Below are 27205 nucleotides of genomic sequence, written 5' to 3' on the forward strand. Positions count from 1 at the left end.
TGAGATGACGAACACGCTCACAGACGACCCACACCCACGGAACTACAAACATGGACATAACGACACGCAGACAACGTAGCGGCACGCCCACAGGGAAGGGTCCGGGACTGAACCGTGACATCTATCATCTTATCATCTTAAGGCTACACCATAATGTCAGCACTGCTGACAGGACCAGAGAGTTGAGGGTGACAGGGTTAGAGGCAGGGTTAGTTTTAGGGGTTAGGGGTTAGTATTAGGGTTAGGGCTGGGGTTAGTGCTGGGGTTAGAGGCAGGGGTAGCGTTGGGGTTAGTGTTAGGGGTTAGAGTTAGGGCTGTGGTTAGAGGCAGGTTTAGGGTTGGGGCCAGCCACAAAGCAGGTCTTTAGTCTTCTGAAATGCAGAAGATTGGCAGATTTTTCTCTGTGCAGTAAATCAGTTTGACCACAAATCACAGTGACCAGAGTGACCACAGCATTGCAGCCCATAGTAGCTTCTGTAATGGCACTAATAATGAGATGTTCTATTGATCTGTGATCAGGGTGTCGGCCACCAATACGTCATTTACCCTCAACAGCTGCAGTATAGAGAAGTGCTTAGTGTTGGACCTTGAAGAAAGTTGTTTGGGCTGCATAAACCCTGCTGAGATGCTGACGTGTGTGTGTGTGTGTGTGTGTGTGTGTGTGTGTGTGTGTGTGTGTGTGTGTGTGTGTGTGTGTACCTAAAGCGACTCGTGCAGCAGATGCGTCGTAGTTGATCCAGAAGGAGACCCAGGACAGGATGGTGATCAGGATGGACGGCATGTAGGTCTGCAGGATGAAGTAGCCGATGTTCCTCTTCAGTTTGAAACTGAGCGACAACCGAGGGTAGGATCCTACACACACACACACACACACACACACACACACACACACATTCAGACACCATACACACCATACACACACACACACACACACACACACACACACACACACACACACACACACACATTCAGACACCATACACACCATACACACACACACACACACACACATAAACATATACCACACACACACACACACACATACACATACACACACACACACACACACACACACACACACACACACACATTCAGACACCATACACACCATACACACACACACACACACACACACACACACACACACACACACATTCAGACACCATACACACCATACACACACACACACACACACACACACACACACACACACACACACACACACACACACACACACACACACATTCAGACACCATACACACCATACACACACACACACACATAAACATATACCACACACACACACACACACATACACATACACACACACACCACACACACACACAGCACATGCAGGTGAGTCAAACACAGTAAGAGTTGTAACAGCTCATCTAAAACACGTGTCTCACTCCTGTACAGGTTCTCTGAATCAAGGCTTCTGAGCCAATAACGAGTCTGATTCAGCTAAAAGACATAAAACAAGACTGCAGTGCGTCTTGTGTGTCCAGGTCACAGACTCAACACAGCAGGGCCATGCTAGGCCTGTTTTAGTAGTTAGCACTTTAGCAGTGTAATGGTGGTGAAAATCTCTCCCTGACGGGCTACTGTTAGCTGACTGCCTTACTCTGCGTGAATGCACTGATTACAGCACTGTTAGGGCAATGATAAAGATACTTTGAGAGAGAGTAATCTGGTCCAACAGTAGAGCAATTCTGTGTCTCTCAAAACCCGACCTGAAGGTTTAACTCCTGACCTTCCAAAAGGTCTACTGGGCAGAACTGGAACCATTCTAGGAGTACCAAGACTAGTACCCAGTGTAATGTCCTGAAGGGTGCTTTAATCTCTGGACTAGTACCCAGTGTAATGTCCTGAAGGGTGCTTTAATCTCTGGACTAGTACCCAGTGTAATGTCCTGAAGGGTGCTTTAATCTCTGGACTAGTACCCAGTGTAATGTCCTGAAGGGTGCTTTAATCTCTGGACTAGTACCCAGTGTAATGTCCTGAAGGGTGCTTTAATCTCTGGACTAGTACCCAGTGTAATGTACTGAAGGGTGCTTTAATCTCTGGACTAGTACCCAGTGTAATGTCCTGAAGGGTGCTTTAATCTCTGGACTAGTACCCAGTGTAATGTCCTGAAGGGTGCTTTAATCTCTGGACTAGTACCCAGTGTAATGTCCTGAAGGGTGCTTTAATCTCTGGACTAGTACCCAGTGTAATGTCCTGAAGGGTGCTTTAATCTCTGGACTAGTACCCAGTGTAATGTCCTGAAGGCTTCTGTCTTCAGCCCTGACACTGCTAGAATTGCATCAGGACCACGGCTGAGCCAGCAGTGTCCAGGAGGGGGCGCTAGTGTCAGCACCTCACAAAACATCATCTAAGGCAGAAAGACTCTCCTGTGCCAGTTCTCAGCCTCCAGCAAGATCACGTGAGCAAGTGCAGTGATGCAGTCAGATGGAAAAGGTCCAGGCTGGAGTCTCTCAGCTGTGGCGTATCAAGGACTCCCAGCACAACAGGTCTGAGAGAAGAGTGGTGAGTGCTGATGAGCCGTGTGGTGATCAGTGGTGATCGGTGGTGATCGGTGATGATCTGTGGTGATCAGTGGTGATTGGTGGTGATCTGTGGTGATCAGCGGTAATTGGTGGTGATCAGTGGTGATCTGCTGTGAGTGGTGATGATTGGTGATGATCTGTAGTGGCCGGTGATTATCACTGATCAGTGATCCAAGTGCCATATTCACATATTCCCGGTCTCACAGATCTAGAAAAGATCTTCCGGACCACAGGTATTGATAAGAAAAACACTGCGCAGGATACAACTCTCCCTCACCCCACTCAGATCACATCACAAAGATCTGTTAGATCTCTTAGATCTGTTAGATCTTTGATCATTGAATCAGTGCACCAGAGGCTGGGCAGGATCTTCTCGAGGAGGTCGCGCTGCTGTGATACGTATCTTCCCCTTTCTAATTGTAGCTCAAATCCTCATCGCGCTAGACCGCCTTCTTACGCTCGGCTGAAGCAATGTGAACGTGGTCCGTCTCCCCAACTGTATTCTCCTTTGGAAGCCCACAACCACATGCAGACCGTGTTCTCACCTGTGGAGAAGACCACGTTTTTGGATATGAGCTTGTAGTCCACGATGGAGAACTGAGGCAGCTCTATTCTCTCCACGCCCGTAACCGCATGGTTACCACCCCGCCAGTAGAACTCGATGTCATCTGTAGTGTAGCCATCTGTGTTGGGACAAGACATAAAATCATGCAAGTGTGTGGAGCTGAGTTTGGAAGGCGAGACAGACAGATACTTAACACATTTAGTTTATCCAACCATGTTAATGTATATAAGCACTGTGCACTGTTGCTTCTGATGCTCAATGCTCTTCTTAGCACACACTGCATACACTGCACACACTGCACTCACAGCACACACAGCACACACAACACACACTGCACTCACGTTTTCCATTCTGGTGTGCATCAGGAAGACTGTACACACACTCCCCGTATTGTGCACGCTCCCCGTATTGTGCACGCTCCCTGTATTGTACACGCTCCCTGTATTGTGCACACTCCCAGTATTGTACACACTCGCTGTATTGTACACACTCCCCGTATTGTACACTCTCCCTGTATTGTACACGCTCCCTGTATTGTGCACACTCCCAGTATTGTACACACTCCCTGTATTGTACACACTCCCCGTATTGTACACTCTCCCTGTATTGTACACACTCCCTGTATTGTACACACTCCCTGTATTGTACACACTCCCAGTATTGTACACACTCCCCGTATTGTACACACTCCCTGTATTGTACACACTCCCTGTATTGTGCACACATCTCTGAATGTTGTAGCCATTGCCGTTGCTTGTGGTTGGTTCCAATCAGAATAGTCCCTTCTCTGAGCCACAGAGCCACGCCCCCCCTAGATGGCATTGACAACCAGTGAGATTATACTGAGGTTGTGAGATTACGCGGCTGTGGTGAGATTACGCTGCCATAATGAGATTACACTAACAGACTAGTGTTCATTTACATGTAACACTCCTGTTATTTTTGTTGTTATATTTGTTGGCTCTGGTTCAAGCACACACTTGTCTCCCGTAGCAACATCTATTTGAGGAAACACACTTCATTATACTTCTAAATGATCATCTGTGTCATTTCACACCGAATGCAAATAATACAGCTGGAGTTCCAATCACAAGCTGGTTCACAGGAGATTCAAGAAGGTGCACTAGTGTGAGCCTGTAGGACTTCAGTGGTGAGGAGAGGCCCAGCTCCTAGGAAACGGTCTCTAGGAGACCGCATCCATCTCCATCACCAGCTTCTTCATGGTTTGCACAGATGCATCATGGTTGACCGTGTGCACTTTTCCAGAGCAGAACTGATGTGGTTTATAAAATCATGTGTTGAATTGTTTTCAAATCAAGTTTAATCCTGTTCCTGTTCTCCAGTTAAAAAGTATCTATATACAGTCTATATAATATAATAAGATAGATCACTTCATTAATCCCAGAGGGAAATTGACAATTGATAAAATAGTCTAACTATCACGCTATCATACTGTCACACTATCATACTATCACGCTATCAGACTGTCACACTATCCTACTATCACGCTATCATACTGTCACACTATCATACTATCACACTATCACATTATCATACTATCATACTAACACACTATCACGCTATCATACTGTCACACTATCATACTATCATACTATCACATTATCATACTATCATGCTGTCACACTGTCACACTATCATACTATCATACTATCACACTATCACATTATCATACTATCATACTAACACACTATCACATTATCATACTATCATACTGTCACACTGTCATACTATCACACTATCATACTATCATACTAACACACTATCATACTATCATACTATCACACTATCATACTATCATACTGTCATACTATCACACTATCATACTATCATACTACCACACTATCACACTATCATACTATCATACTATCATACTATCACACTATCATACTATCATACTATCACACTATCATACTATCATACTAACACACTATCATACTATCACACTATCATACTATCACACTATCATACTATCATACTATCACACTATCATACTATCATACTATCATACTATCACACTATCATACTATCATACTATCATACTATCACACTATCATACTATCACACTATCATACTATCATACTATCCAGAGTGCACACACATTCACCTTCTGCTGCTACACTGCCCATACATCTCTCTCTCTCTCTCTCTCTCTCTCTCTCTCTCTCTCTCTCTCTCTCTCTCTCTCTCTCTCTCTCTCTCTCTCTCTCTCTCTCTCTCTCTCTCTCTCTCTCTCTCTCTCTCTCTCTCTCTCTCTCTCTCTCTCTCTCTCTCTCTCTCTGTAGAGTAAAGCCCAGACAGAAAGCAGGATCACAGGAGGCAGCAGTATAATCTCAGACTCACACACCCCTAGAACACGCAGCAGTGTGTACAGTTGGGCTTCTTATCTACAACTGGGTGCATGCTTCTCTGTGTGGTGCTTCACCAGTGCAGAACATGTGTGTAGCACATGGTGGATGGTGGAGGTAAGGCCTGTGTCTACGGAGTGTGGTGTTACCTGTGTGAGGACAGACCTATCCAGCTGCAGGACTGGCCCCAGAACATCTCACTACACATGGCTTCATGATGACGCCCAAGGATCAGAACATCTCACTACACACGGCTTCATGATGATGCCCAAGTATCAGAACATCTCACTACACATGGCTTCATGATGACGCCCAAGGATCAGAACATCTCACTACACACGGCTTCATGATGACGCCCAAGTATCAGAACATCTCACTACACACGGCTTCATGATGACGCCCAAGGATCAGAACATCTCACTACACACGGCTTCATGATGATGCCCAAGTATCAGGACACATACGAGAGTACAGGGATGGCTGCTGGGAGCTCTGTGTCTGATACAATGTGGAAAAAGGCCCTTTACATACAGGCCATGCCCTTTACTGCAGGTCACGTTTAAGTGCCATCAGCAGCACAAATGTGACTGAGCCTGAGGTTTGAAGCCCTCTCCATCTACACAGGAGTAACACAGAGAAGAAACATCCATAGAGACAAGCAGCCCTGTGGCTGAAAGTTCCCACGTTAGTGTTCTTGGTAACGTCCCACAATAGTGTTCTTGATAACGTCTCACGTTAGTGTTCTTGGTAACGTCCCACGTTAGTGTTTTTGGTAACGTCCCACGTTAGTGTTCTTGTTAACGTCTCACGTTAGTGTTCTTGGTAACGTCTCACGTTAGTGTTCTTGGTAACGTCCCACGTTAGTGCTCTTGGTAATGTCTCACGTTAGTGTTCTTGGTAACGCCTCACGTTAGTGTTCTTGGTAACGTCCCACAATAGTGTTCTTGATAACGTCTCACGTTAGTGTTCTTGGTAACGTCTCACGTTAGTGTTCTTGGTAACGTCCCACGTTAGTGTTTTTGGTAATGTCTCACGTTAGTGTTCTTGGTAACGTCTCACGTTAGTGTTCTTGGTAACGTCTCACGTTAGTGTCCTTGGTAACGTCCCACGTTAGTGTTCTTGGTAGCGTCCCACAATAGTGTTCTTGATAACATCTCACGTTAGTGTCCTTGGTAACGTGTCACGTTAGTGTTCTTGGTAACGTCCCACGTTAGTGTTCTTGGTAACGTGTCACGTTAGTGTTCTTGTTAACGTCTCACGTTAGTGTTCTTGGTAACGTCTCACGTTAGTGTTCTTGGTAACGTCCCACGTTAGTGCTCTTGGTAATGTCTCACGTTAGTGTTCTTGGTAACGTCTCACGTTAGTGTTCTTGGTAACGTCTCACGTTAGTGTCCTTGGTAACGTCCCACGTTAGTGTTCTTGGTAGCGTCTCACGTTAGTGTTCTTGGTAACGTCCCATGTTAGTGTTCTTGGTAGCGTCTCACGTTAGTGTCCTTGGTAACGTCCCATGTTAGTGTTCTTGGTAGCGTCCCACGTTAGTGTTCTTGGTAACGTCCCACGTTAGTGTTCTTGGTAACGTCTCACGTTAGTGTTCTTGGTAACGTCTCACGTTAGTGTTCTTGGTAACGTCCCACGTTAGTGTTCTTGGTAACATCTGCTCATAACTGCCTGCATGCACCGGCTTCCCTCACAACCCTGTATTACACCATTAAACAGTGAAATCTCCTCACATGCAGAAAGGTGCCATCCCCGCTCTGGTCAGGCCGTTCCCGTGGTGACCCTCTCCTCTGTCTATTGACCACCATCAAGAAGCTCATCAGCAGCGGGCTAACGTCAAGACCTTTAGAAACTTTACAACCTTTACAACCTTCAGAACCTTTACAACCTGACTTACCTTCTCCAACCTATTGGAGTTCCTTTTACATGATTTATATATTAAATATCAAATGCCATTTTATATTTTTGCATGATTTCTTTGTTAAACAATAAAGAAACAAAAAAATAAGACAAAGAGATTTTAAGGTGCATATCCTTGTAAGAAGCACAAGTGTTTTCGTGAGAAACACAACTGTGTTGTCATGAGAAACACAACTGTGTTGTCATGAGAAACACAACTGTGATGTCATGAGAAACAGAACTGTGTTGTCATGAGAAACACAATGGTGTTGTCATGAGAAACACAATGGTGTAGTCATGAGAAACACAACTGTGTTGTCATGAGAAACACAACTGTGTTGTCATGAGAAACACAATAGTGTTGTCATGAGAAACACAATGGTGTAGTCATGAGAAACACAACTGCGTTGTCATGAGAAACACAATAGTGTTGTCATGAGAAACACAATGGTGTTGTCATGAGAAACACAACTGTGTTGTCATGAGAAACACAACGGTGTTGTCGTGGTGCCTTCGGGTCATTCAGGCGTTTTAGTGCTGTTCGCTCTCAAACCAATTCCACAAAATGCTTTTACAAGCAGCACCTACTCAGGCCTTCAGACATACTCAGACTCAGAGCTGAATCGGTCCTGCCTACTGCCAAGAAAAACAGCATCTTGGCCACTTAGTGACTGCTGCCCACGGCATTCTGCTTAAACAATCAGCCTCTCTCTCCCTCTCTCGTAAACAGCAATTACGCCTCCACTACAATTACAAATGAAAAGTAAAAAACAAATTCATCATCTAATTTCATGTCTTCCATTTCCATTAACTGATTATTATTATCATTATTATTGTTATTGTTGATATTATTATTATAACTATTATTGCGTTATTACTATTAAGATTATCATAATTAATATTGTTATTATTTATCCTATTGTTATTTTGAGATCATATGTTCAGTGTTCTTCAGTCATGTGTAATCACATATTGCAGAAAACAGACCTGAAGCTGAATAATTTGTAAAATTATATTCATACTTAAAAAATTTAATTTGCACATAAACTGTTAAGTCAGAAGTTCAGTACTGAAAATTATTGGGAGGGGAGGGATTATAGAGGGGAGGAGTCAGGGAGGGGAATAGGGGTCAGAGGAGAGGAGACTTTAACCCCGTAATAAATACATCTGATATCCTTCTGTTTGTTCTTTAAATTCTGTAAATCAGCACTGAAATGAGCCTCTGGTTTATAATTTTTTCAATACAAATTGAACTCAAATTTCATTACAAATAATCATTCAGATTTGATCCTTGCTACACTGGTCTGGGGTCAGCTGTTATGGGGTCAACTGGTCTGGGGTCAGCTGGATTTCAGATACTGGCTGTTCCTGGATCAGCAAGAATGCAAGGCAGAGGCAGGAGCACAAGCTGCTCTGTTGTGTAGGTTATTTTCATTAAGAGATCTGAAATGTCAGTAAGAAAACCTGAATGGACCGAGAAACATTCAGTGGCCATCTCAGAGAGACTGAAATAGGAGAGTAAAGAGACTGAAATAGAGAGAAAGAGAGAAAACAGAAGGACTCATGTCACTCACAGCTCTCGATTTCCAGGGTGCAGTTTTGCTCATCCAGAGGGTATCGCCTCAGGTCCATCATACAGGCTGCAGTCGTAGTGATTCTACACACACACACACACGCACGCACACACACACACACACACACACACACACACACACACACACACACACACACACACACACACACACACACACACACACACACACACACACACACACACACACACACACACCAAACACAAAGGGACACAGAGAGAGGTGGGACTAGTCAAATAAAGGCAGTCAGTTCTCAACACATCTTCACTTTTATTCTTTCAAACCTTAATAAAGTCTGTCCTCTATCAAGATATATCCAACCTATGGTTTAAGATTCAGAATGCAAGATTTAAAATGGCTATGAACAAGATTCATTGTTCTCACACTCCCCATCGGAGGGCTGATTCAACCAAATGAAAAGGCAGTAATGAAAGAATACTAAGAGTACTGGAGCCGCAGTCACGGGCCACACTGGGTCTTCTCAGTCACGGGTGTGAGGGTCTGCTCACTGGTGCAGTGGGGGAGAAGTGGCATTCTGCTCAGACCACACCAGCATTACTTACCCTGGAGTTACACCAGCATAAATTACCCTGGATTTCGCCTGCGTAAAATTACCCGGGAGTTACACCTTCATAAATGACCATGGAAGCACACCAGAATTACCCCTGCGTAATCCTAACCCTACCCCTAACCCTGGATTACCCCTGCATATATTAACCTGGATTACGCCTGCGTAAAATTACCCTGGATTACACCTGCATAAATTACCCTGCAATACACCCTGGATTACACCTGCATAAATTACCCTGCATTACACCTGGATTGCACATGTCTACATTACACCTGGATTACACTAGCATGAATTACCATGAAGTGTTTCTGTTTGCATGTTGTCATTTGTTGAAGGTCATTGTATGAGATGATGGAAGCGTTTGGACAACACTGTACAACAGATCAATGGACAATAAAGGATAAACAAACCACATCACAGGGGTGATAGCAAACCCCATCACAAACCCCATCACCAACTCTATCACAAATCCCATCACAAACCCCATCACAAACCCCATCACAAACCCTATCACCAACTCTATCACAAATCCCATCACAAACCCCATCACAAACCCCATTACAAACCCTATCACCAACTCTATCACAAACCCCATCACAAATCCCATCACAAACCCTATCACAAACTCTATCACCAACCTCATCACAAACCCCATCACAAACCCTATCAATAACCCCATCACAAACCCTATAACCAACTCTATCACCAACTCTATCACAAACCCCATCACAAACCCCATCACCAACTCTATCACAAATCCCATCACAAACCCCATCACAAACCCCATTACAAACCCCATCACAAACCCCATCACAAACCCTATCACCAACTCTATCACAAACCCCATCACAAACCCCATCACAAACCCTATCACCAACTCTATCACAAACCCTATCACAAACCCTATCATAAACTCTATCACCAACCTCATCACAAACCCCATCACAAACCCTATCAATAACCCCATCACAAACCCTATCACCAACTCTATCACAAACCCTATCACAAACCCCATCACAAACCCTATCACAAACCCTATAACAAACCCTATCACCAACCCTATTCCAAACCCCATCACAAACCCCATCACAAACCCCATCACCAACCCCATCACAAACCCTATCACAATGCTTTTCTTTTTCACTATTGCATTTTGAACTGATACAGTATACACACATTGTTAAAATTAATAAATTTGCAGATAAATTGGCTAATGTAAAATTAGCTGAATGGTTGTCTATGATCATGCCATGTTGCTTGATGGAACTGCTATTGAAGATGCTGATGGCATTGCTGCATTGCAGTATTGATGGAAGACTAGAGATTGATCTGATACCCATCAATAAGATCCTCCAGCAGATCAATGCCAGTAAGGCTACAGGCCCAGGTGGCATTTGTGCCTGTTGATTAGGAACTCAGGCAGATGAATTGGCACCTGCCTGGTGTTATATTTTACAAAACTTTTTGCACCCCCACTGCCCATTACACCAAGTCTATGGAAGAAGACAATAAAATTATCATGCCTATCCCTAAGAAATCCTGTCCCTAGGATAATGGTGACTGTAGACCTCCTGTAGACCTCCTGTAGACCTGCTGCTCTAACCTCTGTAGAAGTGTAGGGGGCGGAACACATTACAGCTGGAAGCAGAACCATGAGTCTGCACATAATCCTGGAGATGCGGTAATACAGCACATGTAGTGATTAAACACCTGGAGGATCCTAGCGTGTGTGATTAAACACCTGGAGGATCCTAGCGTGTGTGATTAAACACCTGGAGGATCCTAGCGTGTGTGATTAAACACCTGGAAGATCCTAACGTGTGTGACTAAACACCTGGAGGATCCTAGCGTGTGTGACTAAACACCTGGAGGATCCTAGCGTGTGTGATTAAACACCTGGAGGATCCTAGCGTGTGTGCTAAACACCCGGAGGATCCTAGCGTGTGTGATTAAACACCTGGAGGATCCTAGCGTGTGTGATTAAACACCTGGAAGATCCTAACGTGTGTGACTAAACACCTGGAGGATCCTAGCGTGTGTGACTAAACACCTGGAGGATCCTAGCATGTGTGACTAAACACCTGGAGGATCCTAGCATGTGTGACTAAACACCTGGAGGATCCTAGCGTGTGTGCTAAACACCTGGAGGATCCTAGCGTGTGTGATTAAACACCTGGAGGATCCTAGCGTGTGTGATTAAACACCTGGAGGATCCTAGCGTGTGTGACTAAACACCTGGAGGATCCTAGCGTGTGTGATTAAACACCTGGAGGATCCTAGCGTGTGTGATTAAACACCTGGAGGATCCTAGCGTGTGTGCTAAACACCTGGAGGATCCTAGCGTGTGTGATTAAACACCTGGAGGATCCTAGCGTGTGTGACTAAACACCTGGAGGATCCTAGCGTGTGTGCTAAACACCTGGAGGATCCTAGCGTGTGTGATTAAACACCTGGAGGATCCTAGCGTGTGTGATTAAACACCTGGAGGATTTTAGCGTGTGTGATTAAACACCTGGAGGATCCTAGCGTGTGTGACTAAACACCTGGAGGATCCTAGCGTGTGTGCTAAACACCTGGAGGATCCTAGCGTGTGTGATTAAACACCTGGAGGATCCTAGCGTGTGTGATTAAACACCTGGAGGATCCTAGCGTGTGTGATTAAACACCTGGAGGATTTTAGCGTGTGTGATTAAACACCTGGAGGATCCTAGCATGTGTGATTAAACACCTGGAGGATCCTAGCGTGTGTGATTAAACACCTGGAGGATCCTAGCGTGTGTGCTAAACACATGGAGGATCCTAGCGTGTGTGATTAAACACCTGGAGGATCCTAGCGTGTGTGACAAACACCTGGAGGATCCTAGTGTGTGTGATTAAACACCTGGAGGATCCTAGCGTGTGTGCTAAACACCTGGAGGATCCTAGCGTGTGTGATTAAACACCTGGAGGATCCTAGCGTGTGTGATTAAACACCTGGAGGATCCTAGCCTGCGTGATTAAACACCTGGAGGATCCTAGCGTGTGTGATTAAACACCTGGAGGATCCTAGCGTGTGTGATTAAACACCTGGAGGATCCTAGCGTGTGTGATAAACACCTGGAGGATCCTAGCGTGTGTGATAAACACCTGGAGGATCCTAGCGTGCGTGATTAAACACCTCACTGGCTGCCTGTGTCAGTGCCATACAGGATCCCATGATGGGTCTTTGTATGTATTGTATGTATTCATGATTGTATTTTTTTACTTTATGTTGTTTCTAACTCTTGGATCTCATGAATTGTCTGGGACAATATTGAGTTTTGTAAGGGGATCTGGTGCCATCACATTTCTAGCTATTATGAATCTCTCTCCTGGACGTGGGTTACAGCACTACATGGATTGTTCTAAACCAGGACCTTCCTACCACAACACCTGTACACTAGGCGAAGAACAACAATATGATGATGATCAAAACTCCTTTTTCCCACACATGGGTGTAAGGACCCAGAAGATCTGTATTAATTCCAGGTATTATAAAGAAACATACTGTATAATCAGTGGACCTGCACTGTTTAACATGTATTAGCCAATCCCTCTTCTGTTATTTTAAGTGTTTAATTATTTTTCTCATCACACTGAGGCTTTTTATAGAGAAGATTAGCATACAAAATTAGCATTTGATATTATCATACAAGAAAAAATTAGCATTTGATATTATCATACAAGAAACGAGGTGTTTGGCCTCCACAACCTTAAAGGCAAAAGAAAAAGCTCACCTGAGGTTTCAACCAGTACTTTGGCTTTCATTATAATGGTAATACCTGAAAAAAGCCAGAATATATATAAAAAAAGCTACACATATCTTAAAGTCTATTCCAGGTCAAATTTAAATAACCAGAAATAATCTAGATGACCATTTGAGTTATTGTACAGTATGAAGTTATGCCTCAGAATCTGTGGTGAGTAATTACTGATTTAAAATGTGAACCAAAGCCACTCCATGTTAATAATACCGCATGGCTTTCTCTGAAACTGTGAGGCCAGTTAGTTTAAGTTTCCAGTTTCTCTGTATCCAGTTTCTCTGTATATCCAGCTGGGCCTTGCAGGCCCTAAAAGTATTCTAAAAGTATCAGGACCTTTTCCAAATATTTCCTATGTGAAGAGTATTCAAGATTACAGCAATATATTGGGGTAATATCTGTGTTATTATTCTAGATTATAGCAATATATTGGGGTAATCTCTATGTTATTATTCTAGACCTTGGGTCGTAATAATATTCTTTCTTTTCCTGTGTAAAGCACTTCGAATTGCCAGTGTGTGTGAAAGGTGCTACAGTATATAAATAAACTTGCCTTGCCTTGCCTAGATTACAGTAATATATTGGGGTAATCTGTGTTATTATTCTAGATTATAGCAATATATTGGGGTAACCTTTGTGTTATTTGTATTTTAACAGCACACACTGAATGAAAACAAATGTCTTTCAGGACTGTGAATCTGCCTCATGTTATTTTGTGAGATAAATACTGTTTATTGCACTGGAACTGTGACGTCTACCCAGTGCGGTTACCCTCCACACAAGCAGGGGGTGCAGTCTCCTGAACTACTGACTGTTTACTGACTAAACACTCATTATCTAGGGTACTGAAGTTCTGTTGCATGTCACCCACAGCAGTTTTGTTTACCTAAATACCCTGTGGTTCTGGTTTCATTTCTGTTTTGTCTGTCAGCTCCATTGTTTATCTGTTTGGGCCCTGTGTACCACACTGACTCTAGGCCAATCACAATAGACCTGCGCTCCGTTCCTACGACCATTCCTCACACCGCTTGGGAGTGAAACACTGCACTCGTTGGTACTGAGTGGCTCTTCACCCAGTCATCTCAAACTCCTCCTCCCTCATCATCATTCAGACCCTTCAGGAGGTAGCAGCTCATCCCAGATCATGACCATGTGACCACAGACATCCTTTAGACTGCAGAAGGAGCTTTTTGAAGGGGTGTGTTTCTGTGTTGAGGGCTCGATTCTACACGCATTTCACTTCTAAGCATATTTCCTGAATGCCACAACCCATCGCTGATTCATCATTTATGAAGACCAGTAAGAGGCACAAGGTCCAAAATAAACTGATTCTGATTGAGTAGACGGATCATTCAGAGTGACTGTACGGGGGTAGATGTGCCTCACTTCTCATTACTGCTAGATTGAGTGACAATTACATGTTAATGGAATCTCTTCCAGCTGGCACCATGTTCTTAGGCACTCTCTCCAGATGGGAGACGGCTGCGAGACGACTGTGAGACGACTGTGAGACGGCCGTGTGATGACTGTGAGATGGCTGTGAGACGGCCGTGAGACGCCCTTGGCCTCCTGTCAAGTGCTGCTCTTTTCGTTTTTCAGAGTTATAAACTGCCAGAATCACTGGGGTGGAATGTGGACCTGGGGTCTAGAAGTCAGTGTGAACCACGTGTGCGGATGTGTGCAGGTGTGTGTGGGTGTGAGGATGTGTGCGGGTGTGTGCGGATGTGTGTGGGTGTGAGGATGTGTGCGGGTGTGTGTGGGTGTGAGGATGTGTGCGAGTGTGTGCGGATGTGTGTGGGTGTGAGGATGTGTGTGGGTGTGTGCAGATGTGTGTGGGTGTGTGCGGATGTGTGTGGATGCGTGCGGGTGTGAGGATGTGTGTGGGTGTGCGCGGATGCGTGTGGGTGTGTGTGGGTGTGATGATGTGTGTGGGTGTGTGCAGATGGGAGTGGGTGTGTGCGGATGTACGTGGGTGTGTGCGGACATGTGTGCGGATGTGTGTGGGTGTGTGCGGATGTGTGCGGATGCGTGCGGGTGTGCGCGGATGCGTGTGGGTGTGTGCGGATGTGTGTGGGTGTGTGCGGACGTGTGTGGATGTGTGCGGATGTGTGTGGGTGTGTGCGGATGTGTGGGTGTGCGGATGTGTGAGGGTGTGTGCGGATGTGTGTGGGTGTGTGCGGGTGTGTGCGGATGTGTGTGTGGGTGCGTGCGGATGTGTGTGGGTGTGTGCGGATGTGTGCAGGTGTGTGTGGGTGTGTGCGGATGTGTGCGGGTGTGTGCGGATGTGTGTGTGGGTGCGTGCGGATGTGTGTGGGTGTGTGCGGATGTGTGCAGGTGTGTGTGGGTGTGTGCGGATGTGTGTGGGTGTGTGCGGACGTGTGCGGGTGTGAGGATGTGTGTGGATGTGTGCGGGTGTGTGCGGGTGTGTGTGGGTGTGTGCGGGTGTGTGCGGGTGTGTGTGGGTGTGTGTGGGTGTGTGCGGGTGTGTGTGGGTGTGTGCGGACGTGTGCGGATATGATGGCTGCTCCCAGGAGAGCTGCACGTCCACCTGACAAAACCTCCTCCAGGCTGGAAGACCCAAGGTCAACATTACTGATCATCCACTGTGGAAGAAGCTTCTGCCTGGACCACAGTTTGGTGCACATGGATCATCTCAACATGTGCCTGCAGGAACATGTCCCTGTCCTGATGGTGGGGGTCTCCTACTGGTGTTCATGTTTGGACACCACACATTCGTGGGACACACGAGTGCTGGGGACTTCAAACTGATCCAGCCCATCCAGTGCTTCAGTACCCGCCTCAGGGTAATACTCAAGTTCTCGGGGCAGACCTTGATGTAATATGCCCTGTGAACATCAGAGCGTGTGCCATTAGTCTCTTTTATTTGGTTGTTCAGCAGAATGCTTCAGATGACAAATGCCCAGGCCGCTCTGGCAAAGACATTGTGAATATTAATATGAATATGAATATTAATATGGTGCACTGGCTAATAAGACTTTTAGAAGTTCTTACTTTTTCATTTGGAATGTGTACATAAAACACATGCTCACCTAAACCAATATGAGGCTTACAGGTACAAACACAGTTATGGCCATTCTTTAAGATAATCATTCTTTACGATAAACATCTATGCTGATACATCATACTAGTGTCAGAACTTTTGATCACATTCTCTGATGTGTAGAATTGCATGACGACACATGACTCATATGTGTCATGTGACTGACATGTAAACCACAGTGACATGTGACTCTGACATGTAAACCATAGTGACATGTAAACCACAGTGACATGTGACTCTGACATGTAAACCACAGTGTCATGTGACTGACATGTAAACCATAGTGACATGTAAACCACAGTGACATGTGACTCTGACATGTAAACCACAGTGTCATGTGACTCTGAAATGTAAACCACAGTGTCATGTGACTCTGACATGTAAACCATAGTGACATGTAAACCACAGTGACATGTAAACCACAGTGACTCTGACATGTAAACCACAGTGTCATGTGACTCTGACATGTAAACCATAGTGACATGTAAACCACAGTGACATGTGACTCTGACATGTAAACCACAGTGACATGTAAACCACAGTGACATGTGACTCTGACATGTAAACCACAGTGTCATGTGACTCTGACATGTAAACCATAGTGACATGTAAACCACAGTGACATGTGACTCTGACATGTAAACCACAGTGACATGTGACTCTGACATGTAAACCATAGTGACATGTGATTCTGACATGTAAACCACAGTGACATGTGACTCTGACATGTAAACCACAGTGACATGTAAACCACACTGACATGTGACTCTGACATGTAAACCACAGTGACATGTAAACCACACTGACATGTGACTCTGACATGTAAACCACAGTGTCATATGACTCTGACATGTAAATCACAGTGACATGTGACTCTGACATGTAAACCACATGCTGCATGTGAACTGAAAGGCTGGTATCCTGTGTGAGAGCCATAGAGACAGATGAGAGACAGATGAGGGACAGATGAGAGACAGATGAGGGACAGATGAGAGACAGATGAGGGACAGATGAGAGACAGATGAGGGACAGATGAGAGACAGATGAGGGACAGATGAGAGACAGATGAGAGACAGATGAGAGACAGATGAGGGACAGATGAGAGACAGATGAGAGACAGATGAGGGACAGATGAGAGACAGATGAGGGACAGATGAGAGACAGATGAGGGACAGATGAGAGACAGATGAGAGACAGATGAGGGACAGATGAGGGACAGATGAGAGACAGATGAGAGACAGATGAGGGACAGATGAGAGACAGATGAGGGACAGATGAGAGACAGATGAGGAACAAATGAGGGAGAGATGGGGGAGAGATCCCTCTTTAACCAGTTTAGCACACACACATACACATGACGTTATGGTGATATTAGGGTTAGGGTTGGGGTTTGGGTTATGTTAGAGTTATATTAGGGTTATGTTAGAGTTATATTAGGGTTGTGATAGAGTTATATTAGGGTTATGTTAGCAATCATATGGACAATGACAGCATTTCTGCAGTGATGTTTCACAAATGTTTATTTCATGCAAATATTTTTTTTTTAATGAGCTGTCCGATCACTGGTGTTGCTCATAACTGACGTCATGTATCAGTCATAACTGAAGTTGTGTATCTGTCAAAACTCACATTGTGTATCTGTCATAACTCACGTTGTGTATCTGTCAAAACTGACGTAATTTATTTGATTATTACATCTTTTTTGCTTTGCTAGTGGTTCTGCAGAATGGCGTGTGTTTGCTCTGGAGCAGGAGACTAACCTATGTTTGCTCTGCCAGAGTGGCCAGTAGAGCACTAATAGAACACTAACAGAGCACCAATAGAACACTAGAGCACTAATAGAGCACTATAGCACTAACAGAGCACTAGAGCACTAATAGAACACTAACAGAGCACTAATAGAACACTATAGGACTAACAGAGCACTAGAGCACTAATAGAACACTAACAGAGCACTAGAGCACTAATAGAACACTAGAGCACTAATGGAACACTAGAGCACTAACAAAGCACTAATTAGAGTGCTAGGTACAACTATTCTAGTAAAGCTGCTGTAGCACTGTGTGAGATCAGCAGACACAGCGGAGTGTGTTTGACTGGCAGGACGAGAGGCTAGGGTTGGTAGGGTTCCTAGGGTTCCTCGGGTTCCTCGGTTGGTCCTGGAGCTCAGCCTATAGTGCTAAAGCTCTTGAGAACTGAATCCCAGCTCCTCTTGACTGAGATACGGCCACAGCCCGTTAGGTGCAGACGCCAGACCTACAGCTGCTAAGGTCCATTGTTCTCTTGTTAATTGTATGCTAATTCCTCTATAATTAACCATACATACAGTTCATATCTCAGTCTAATTAAGAAATCCTCTCATGCATATTGATTTAACCAAGCGTGATCACATATAACAGCTTAAGACATAGCAGAGTTCCAGTAAAATAGCATTTGATACCACTCTCTGCATTTTTATATATGGTCTCTTTCAAGTTAACAAGACCTCCTGTGATCTCACGAGTCCTACAACTGGAAGTCTAGTTCCTGCCAAAGCAGTCACGTGTGATGTCAGTCACGTGAAATGTCAGTCACATGTGTCATGTGTAATGTCAGTCACGTGTGTCACGTGTAATGGTGGAAATGCTTATACTGTTGTGCCAATTCAGGAAGAGATTAAGTAAGCGTGTCTTCGTTAGAGCTGCTGTTCACATGTGAGTTCAGAACTTTATTCACTTTAATTATGAGTTCATCAGGTCTGTGATCAAGTGGTCATGCTGAATGCCCTTCAGCTCAACTTCAGCTCAACTGGCCTTGCGGGTTCAGTCTACCAGAGATGTGGGAATTTCAGAGGTACCATGAACACAGCAGACAGCCCGGTCTGCCCCAGTCAGCCCGGTCTGCCCCAGTCAGCCCGGTCTGCCCCAGACAGCCCGGTCTGCCCCAGACAGCTACACCGTCCACAAATGCCACTGTGTTTCATTATCAACAATGACAAAACTGCAGAGTAAATCTGGCAGCTCAAAGGGAAAGAAAAGTGATGATATTTACCATCAGTGTGTGTTTCCACTGACATTATACACACAGAATCTGTCACTCCATTCTGTCTGCTACAGGCACTCCTCCACTGCTTCTACAAGGGGAGCACAGCTGCCCAGAGACCCAGAGACCCAGAGACCCAGGGACCCTGAGCTCAGATGGCTCTGAAGAGCAGCTCACTGATCCAGGACCTGTCCCTAAAGAGAGCGGCTCCATGATTACAGTGCCGTCGCTGTGCACACCAGCTGCTCTGAGTTGGCGGTGTTTTGCGCTTTAGATGGCTGAGTTGGCGGTGTTTTGCGCTTTAGATGGAAGCTATCACAATGTTTTCGTCTCTCTGTTCCTGAACACCAAATCAGGTCTGAAACGTTTTGTGTTTATATTTATATTATATTTTATATTCTGAGTGCTTACTTAAAAGTATACCATAGTAGAATTTTCCTGCCTAACGTCAAAGGTACCTCGCAGTACTATTAATAAACGAAAGCCTTAATACCACTTTATTAAAAAGGAACATTTTGTAAAAGCTAAAATATCCTAGTGGTTATTAAGTATTACAGGTAATTAGTCTGGGTACTATTTTATAAAAAGCCTCATGTTTAAAGAGAGGTACTTAAAGTTAATATACAACTGGGTGCTATTAAACCCAGTTGTAAATGTATACCACAGAGCTGCTGTACTAATTAATTGATGGAAAATTGTGTGCAAACAACAAATAAGGATCATTTTTTACAAAGCATTTTCTGAACAATTTTTTTGCAATCGCTAAGACCCAATTTCAGAAAGAATGTCTCCTTTTGTCAAAACTTAACACACAGCAGCCAAAGTCACACACACACAACACACAAAGAATCTCACGCTTTAGGAAAAGCAAACACTTCATCCAGAACAAACACTTTGTATTTTTGCATTCAAATTGTACACACAAATATGAACAGCCTTTCCTGTATGATAACCACACAATGTGACAAATGGAAAACACTACTACCATGTGTTTGAGTGTTCAGTTTGCAGTGAACAGTGTTCAGTATGTAGTGTTTTATAGGCATGAAATATAATGTTACTATAAGTTACTGTAATTACTGATATTGTAATACAGTTCAATAGTACAGTGGTACACACTGTTCAGTAGTATGTACAGAGGTACGGTACTTATTCTCATGATGCTACAGTGTAGTGGCACAGATTAGACTGGACCCTTTACCTCCAGAAAACTCTGCATGGTTGAGCACATGCTCAACCAGAGTGGTTCTGATTTCATCCGCTATGGTTGTTCATCCTCTTCCTCATTCTCGTACTCTTCGTCTCTTTGCAGTATTGTTGTGCAAACCAAGGTGCAACTTGTGGCCTCTTCTCAGGTCTCAGACTGTGGTTACTAAGACTAGTAAAACTGAGTCAGAAGTGTGTTCACCTGTGAGCACTGGGTCTGGGTGATTGGCAGGTGGGTGTGGCAGTTGCATGACAGTGTTTTGCATGGCACTGAAAATTTTGTTTTGTATTTAGTTTTGAATGATGTTTTGCAGAAAGTGTGTTTTAGAATTGCTATGTTATAGCATAAGTAGTATAGTATAGTATAAGGCAGAAAAAGTGCTTCAGATTTGGAGCACCAGGTCAGTAGATAGACTACCATTGTGCTATAAGTATCAGTTTTGGGGTCTTGGTGACTGCAAAAAAAACTGTAATGTGTCTGAAAGCACTCAGTACTTTATTTTGTATGTAAAAGTGTTGTATCATTTACATTTTTGAACAAGCTGAACCCACTGAAGGGTCCACAGACAACAGGCTGTTCTTGTGTTTCCAGTGTGATTAGGAGTTCTACAGGAATGGAACATGTACAGTAAAAGCTGAGAGACTCAGGAATATAAATGTCTCCACTCAGTCTGCTAAGTACTTCTCATTTAATGTTCCTTGAGTGCAGGAGTTTTTTTTTTTTTAAAGTAATTGATGTCAAATGGACTGACGATCACTAGTTGGGCTCCTGACACTATGCAGAATTGAGCTGCATAAAACTATTTTCAAGCAGGATAAAGACATGAAAGAATACTGCGAACACACTTAAGACCTACAGACAGGACCAGTGGGACCAATGAACCACAGACAAGACAGAACAGAAAGTCCTGCCCTCAAAACAAAACCCCACCCTCACCAGGGCAGAGCCCTAAAGCTGAGAAAAGCATTGGGGGGGGGGGGGGGGGGGGGGGGTACCTGAGTCCGTACAGAACGGTGCCGTCTGGATGAAGCCGGATCATCCTGTTCTTCACTGTTACGCCATGAACAAATGATTTCTTGTCGTTTAGGAAGTACGTGTCTGGAACCCACAGCTGATCAGCTACCCGATTATCCAGCGTCAGATTGAGTGGAATTTCAGAATATGACAGCCGCTTATCCCGCCAAGCTTGCTGGAAGTACATGGTGAGAGTGTAATCCTGGAAGGGAAACGCACCGCAACATTACTGCCCACCCCCTATAATCCCATATAATCCCATATAATCCCAGTAGTTTTTCATCTAGTCCCAGATGCTTTACATCTATGTGAAGTTCATGAATTTTGCTCTTTAAAAGTCATAAAATACAAGCAGTATGCCTTCTTAAAAATGTAACATATGAATATAACACATATCAAACAAAAATGAATTATAAAAGTTTGGATTATGAAATAGACCGAGTAGCCAGACATTCATTTTTTCAATTTTTATCATTTGTCATAACATTTGTTTTATTAATTACACATTTGAATGTATACACAGCAATGTAATCCATGCAGATTCTGTTTCCAAGATACTTAGGTATTCAAGTGGACACCATTATGGCCATTAAAATTAATAATCTCCTGTGAGCATGACATAAACCTGACAATATGATGCCCTTAAAATAGCAGAAGTAGACTCTTAGTGGAGTCTGTTCCAGAAAAATCTCCACGGGCCATAGGGATGGTTTAGTCCTAGACTCTAGACTCTAGACTCGAGGGTATCTGACTTCTTCAACAGATTTTGCTATACTCCCCTTGCAATGTTCCAAGAAATCACAGAACACAGTGAACATATATTATTATTATTATTGTGTGTATGTGTGGGTTTGTATATGTGTGTGTAAGTACGAGTGTGTGTGAGTACATGGCCCACCCCTGCCCTAAGTGTGTACATGTGTGTGTGTGTGTGTGTGTGTGTGTGTGTGTGTGTGTGTGTGTACACACCCCTGCCCTATGTGTGTACATGTGTGTATGTACGTGTGTGTGTGTACACACCCCCTGCCCTGTGTGTGTACGTGTGTGTGTGTACATGTGTGTATGTACGTGTGTGTGTGTACACACCCCCTGCCCTGTGTGTGTGCATGTGTGTGTGTACATGTGTGTATGTACGTGTTTGTGTGTACACACCCCCTGCCCTGTGTGTGTACGCAGCTCCACGCAGCTCCAATCACACGATCCCTGTACCTGACTCCTCCTTCATTCAGCCCAACCCACCAATCACACGCTCCCTATACCTGACTCCTCCTTCATTCAATCTAACCCACCAATCACACGCTCCCTATACCTGACTCTTCCTCTATTTAGCCCAACCCACCAATCACACGCTCCCTATACCTGACTCCTCCTCCATTTAGCCCAACCCACCAATCACACGCTCCCTGTACCTGACTCCTTCTCCATTCAGCCTAACCCACCAATCACTCCTACTCATCACCAGGCTGAAAGTGCATCTCCTGGAGCACATCACTCTCTGCGTAATCTGCCCTCTCCCTTTATTCTGTCTCTCTGCTGTTGGATATTCCCGTACTGTAAGTGTATTGTCACATTTGATCTCTGATCATTTCACTACAAAGGCAAACACTGAAGTGTAAAGGTCTAAGACAGAAGACGTGTAGAAGGCACCTAGGTCCACGGACTACAGGCTGAATCATCTACTGAAGAACAGAAAGTGTGCTGGCTGGGTTCACTTCCTGGCATGGTCCTCACGACCTGATAGAGGAGTGTCCACTCCATCAGGGGGAGGAGGTATGGAGCCATGGAAACCACAGGACTAGCCGTGTGCTTCCAGCCTCTGTCCTGCTGTCAAATGTTGTCAAATGTTTTGTGCTAATGAGCATCGTGGCATGCAGTATGCTCGAGGCTAAACAAAATATAATGTTTGTATGTGTGTGTGTGTGTGTGTGTGTGGAGAGAGACAGCTCTGCTGTGTGTGTGTGTAGAGAGAGAGCACTGGTGTGTGTGTGTGTGTGTGTGTGTGTGTGTGTGTGTGTGTGTGTGTGTGTGTGTGTGTGTGTGTGTGTGTGTGTGTAGAGAAAGAGCTCTGTAAAGCTTTGTAAAGCGTATAGAGTGTTGCGCCAGACAGCTGCCAATAGAGAGACCCAGTCCACCCCAGTACCCTCCCTGTCCCCCTGTCCCGTCCCTGCCCCCCAAGTCCCCCCAGTCCCCCCAGTCCCTGCAGGGTGCAGAAAGCCTGCTTGTGTGTTCATGAAGAGGCAGATGCTGCTCTCATGTGCAAATCTCCTGCCTTGCTGGAAACACAACCACACTTCCTGTGGGAGACACAGTGAGCACATACGTTGCCATGGCATCAGCCTCAAGAATTCTAGAGTTGAGAGGCACCATCTGCGTCTCGTCCCCTGCAGGTCCCGCCTCCAGTACCATCCCAGTACCTACCCTGTACCCTCCCAGTACCCTCCCAGTACCGCCCCAGTACCGTCCCAGTACCGTCCCAGTACCGTCCCAGTACCTACCCAGTACCTACCCAGTACCGTCCCAGTACTGTCGCAGTACCCAGCCTGGGCGCCTGTCAGGGTCTCGTCCCACCTCCTATGCCCGCCCCAGTGTCCTGCACTCCCCCGGTGATCCCGCCCAGCGGACCATGGTTGAGTGATTAACGTGCGTGAGCTTGTCCTGCAGCAACACCGTGTGTAATATTAACTTCAGCTCAGTAACCGCAGGACACAGTGACACCTGGACACAGTGCAGAAGTATGTTATTGATTGTCTGTTTTTGTCGAGTCTATTATAACGGCCCCCTACGATAACCCTGTGCATTCCCGCACACATCTCCTTGTGGGGGAGATTAAAAACCTGATCTGTAGACATAAAAGGTTCTGGCTCTCATCAATATTCCTAGAGCCACTGGCATTAGTTCGTTCTAAGAAGATCTGAAGCACCTTTCTATTTATTTCCTATAGCCACTGGCATCAGGTCTAAGAAATGCTTGAAGCTACAAGGACTTGAATAAAAAACCTACTGTATTCAGAGCAGAGCAGACCTCCGACTACTACTAGAACACCTCCAACTACTGCTGGAACATTTCAGACTACTGCTGGAACACCTCAGACTACTGCTGGAACACCCCAGACTACTGCCAGAACACACCAGACTACTGCAGGAACACCCCAGACTACTGCTGTAACACCCCAGACTACTGCTGGAACACCTCAGACTACTGCTGGAACACCTCAGACTACTGCCGGAACACCTCAGACTACTGCAGGAACACCCCAGACTACTGCAGGAACACCCCAGACTACTGCCAGAACACACCAGACTACTGCAGGAACACCCCAGACTACTGCTGGAACACCTCAGACTACTGCTGGAACACCTCAGACCACTGCAGGAACACCCCAGACTCGTATCTAACTGGGCGTGATTACTATGTAGCATTAGGTACCTCTTCCTCCACACGTCAAAAAATAACTTGTGGCGTCCCCCAAGGATCAATTCTTGGGCCGTTACTGTTCAACCTATATATGCTTCAGTTACCACATATCATTAACAAACATGGTATTAGTTATCATCAATATGCAGATGACACTCAACTTTACATTTCTCTAGAACCTAAAGACCTAAATCAATTTGCTCACTGATTGACTGCATAGATGATATACAGACATGGATGTCTGACAATTTTCTGCAATTAAATAAAGACAGAGGTTCTTGTTCTTGGTAGTGATTCACAAAGGAATGATGTTCAGACTTATTTAAATCAAATTAATCTGAATGCCAAACAATGTGTTAAGAACCTGGGCGTCACCTTTGATAATGAGCTCAGCTTCAAATCACACATCATGAATACATGCAAGACAGCTTATTTTCACCCCTCGAAACACCGTTAAGGTCCGAGATATGCTCTCTCCTGCTGACAGTGAAAAACTTGTTCATGCATTTATCACATCAAGGCTAGATTATTGTAATGCTGTTCTATCTGCTCTTCCAAAGAGCTCTATTTCTCACCTACAGCGAGTTCAGCGAGTGCTGCAAGGGTTCTGACCCACAGGAGAAAGAGAGATCATATTACACCTGCACTCCACTCACTGCACTGGTTACCTGTCAGCTTTAGAATAGATTTTAAGGTTCTAGTGATGGTTTTTAAATGTCTTCATGGTCTTGCTCCTCTTTATCTCAGTGAAATGATGGTTAGATATGTTCCAGTCAGGTCTCTCAGGTCTTCAAACAGTAATCTACTGGTGATTCCTAAAAGTCGATTAAAGATACTACTGCTGGAACACCTCAGACTTCTGCTCATTTGTTTCTCATTTGGTGCCAGTGCCGTGTGGCCAGTGGGGCAGGAACCGGAGGTTCTTCAGAGTTGTGATGCAATTGACGTTATTGTCACCTGTGGTTGCCTTCTGCTGGGAGAGGGGAACACAACTTCTCCACACCTTCAGGTGATCGTGTAATTACTACAGAGCAACTCCAGCTTCTCAGCTATAACACAGCACCAGAAAAGCAAACATCTGCCTCTGTACAGAAATACAACACGAACAGCTAAGTCTCCATGGAAACTGGGAAGATGACCCCTGTAATGCTGAGGATTAAATTCATGAGGCCTTCTGCTTCCAGAATGTTTTCCAGGACTTTTTTTTTCCAGAACACTGAACTTATGAGGGACCTTTGAACTCAGACACAGAGCTGTAACACTGAAGTGTAGCAGGCAAAACAGTTCAGCTACCAGAACAAAACACGGGAAGTTCAGCACACTTTATGTAAAGCTGTTCAGCTGTGTGTTACAGACCGTGCAGTGACACTGCACACGAAACCTGGACGTTCATATTTAACAGCCTCTCATATTTGATATGTTCACAGGGAGAAAGAGCATGTTCCTCTGCAATGATCCCCTAATTCTTCACGTTCCTTCATTCTTCAGGAAGTGACAGAGGGCACTACGTTTTGAGAGTACACAAACATCACAAATTTCATTCAAAAGTACTTGTTTCACAAAATGCACATGTTTATGTTACTAAATAACGATGAGGTTAACTACTGTACACATTACAGATACGAACACAACATGTAAGTGAGGGGCTGATAAATGATAGGGTTCTACCTCTTTTGTAAGTGAGGTGTTGATATAGGTCGAACCCTGTCCTCTTTAGTAAGTTAGTTTTTACAGTTTTCTCAGAGCTAATCATGATGGTCTCAAGAAAGGGTCATTTTCTGAATGAAAATGCCATATTTCTGAGGCAGAAGGTGAACCCTACTGCGGTGATAGGACACTTCACCTTGGGCTCTCATTGAGGTGCAGCTCAGCACGCACTGAGCTCATGTGAATGTGGCCTGAATAAACCCACATATCTGTCGCTCCCGATTACTCCAAACTCCAGCAGATTGCCTATCTGCTTTAGGGGTAGTAGCTGCAGTTTGGGAAGCTAAAAGCCATTTCCTCGATAACATCTGCCCATCTGTGAGAGCTTCTGCATCCTCTGCAGGAGGAAGACGCCATTCAAGCAGGACAAAAGCCTTTCTGGCTGAATGGCGAAGCAACAAGGGCTTCTTGGGCTCCACGGCGGAGTCTAAGAATATTGTTTCTGTTTAAAGACGACATTTCA

The 27205-nt window shown here is 44.7% G+C and overlaps 1 protein-coding gene across 2 annotated transcripts in view; it reads right to left on the reverse strand.

The window, feature by feature from the left end:
• The window catches only part of gabrb2b (gamma-aminobutyric acid type A receptor subunit beta2b), a 59527-nt gene that overhangs the window by 10584 nt on the left and 21738 nt on the right, over positions 1–27205 (reverse strand). For both annotated transcript variants that reach the window (XM_076986962.1, XM_076986961.1), the window contains exons 4-7: positions 21603–21823; positions 8951–9033; positions 3095–3232; positions 700–852 (exon numbers count right to left, since the gene is read on the reverse strand). In XM_076986962.1, the coding sequence (XP_076843077.1) occupies positions 700–852; positions 3095–3232; positions 8951–9033; positions 21603–21823 (595 nt within the window). The remainder of the gene's footprint in view (positions 1–699; positions 853–3094; positions 3233–8950; positions 9034–21602; positions 21824–27205) is intronic.

This window comes from Brachyhypopomus gauderio, unplaced genomic scaffold (genome assembly GCF_052324685.1).
Source record: "Brachyhypopomus gauderio isolate BG-103 unplaced genomic scaffold, BGAUD_0.2 sc50, whole genome shotgun sequence".
NCBI classification, from domain to species: Eukaryota; Metazoa; Chordata; class Actinopteri; order Gymnotiformes; family Hypopomidae; genus Brachyhypopomus; species Brachyhypopomus gauderio.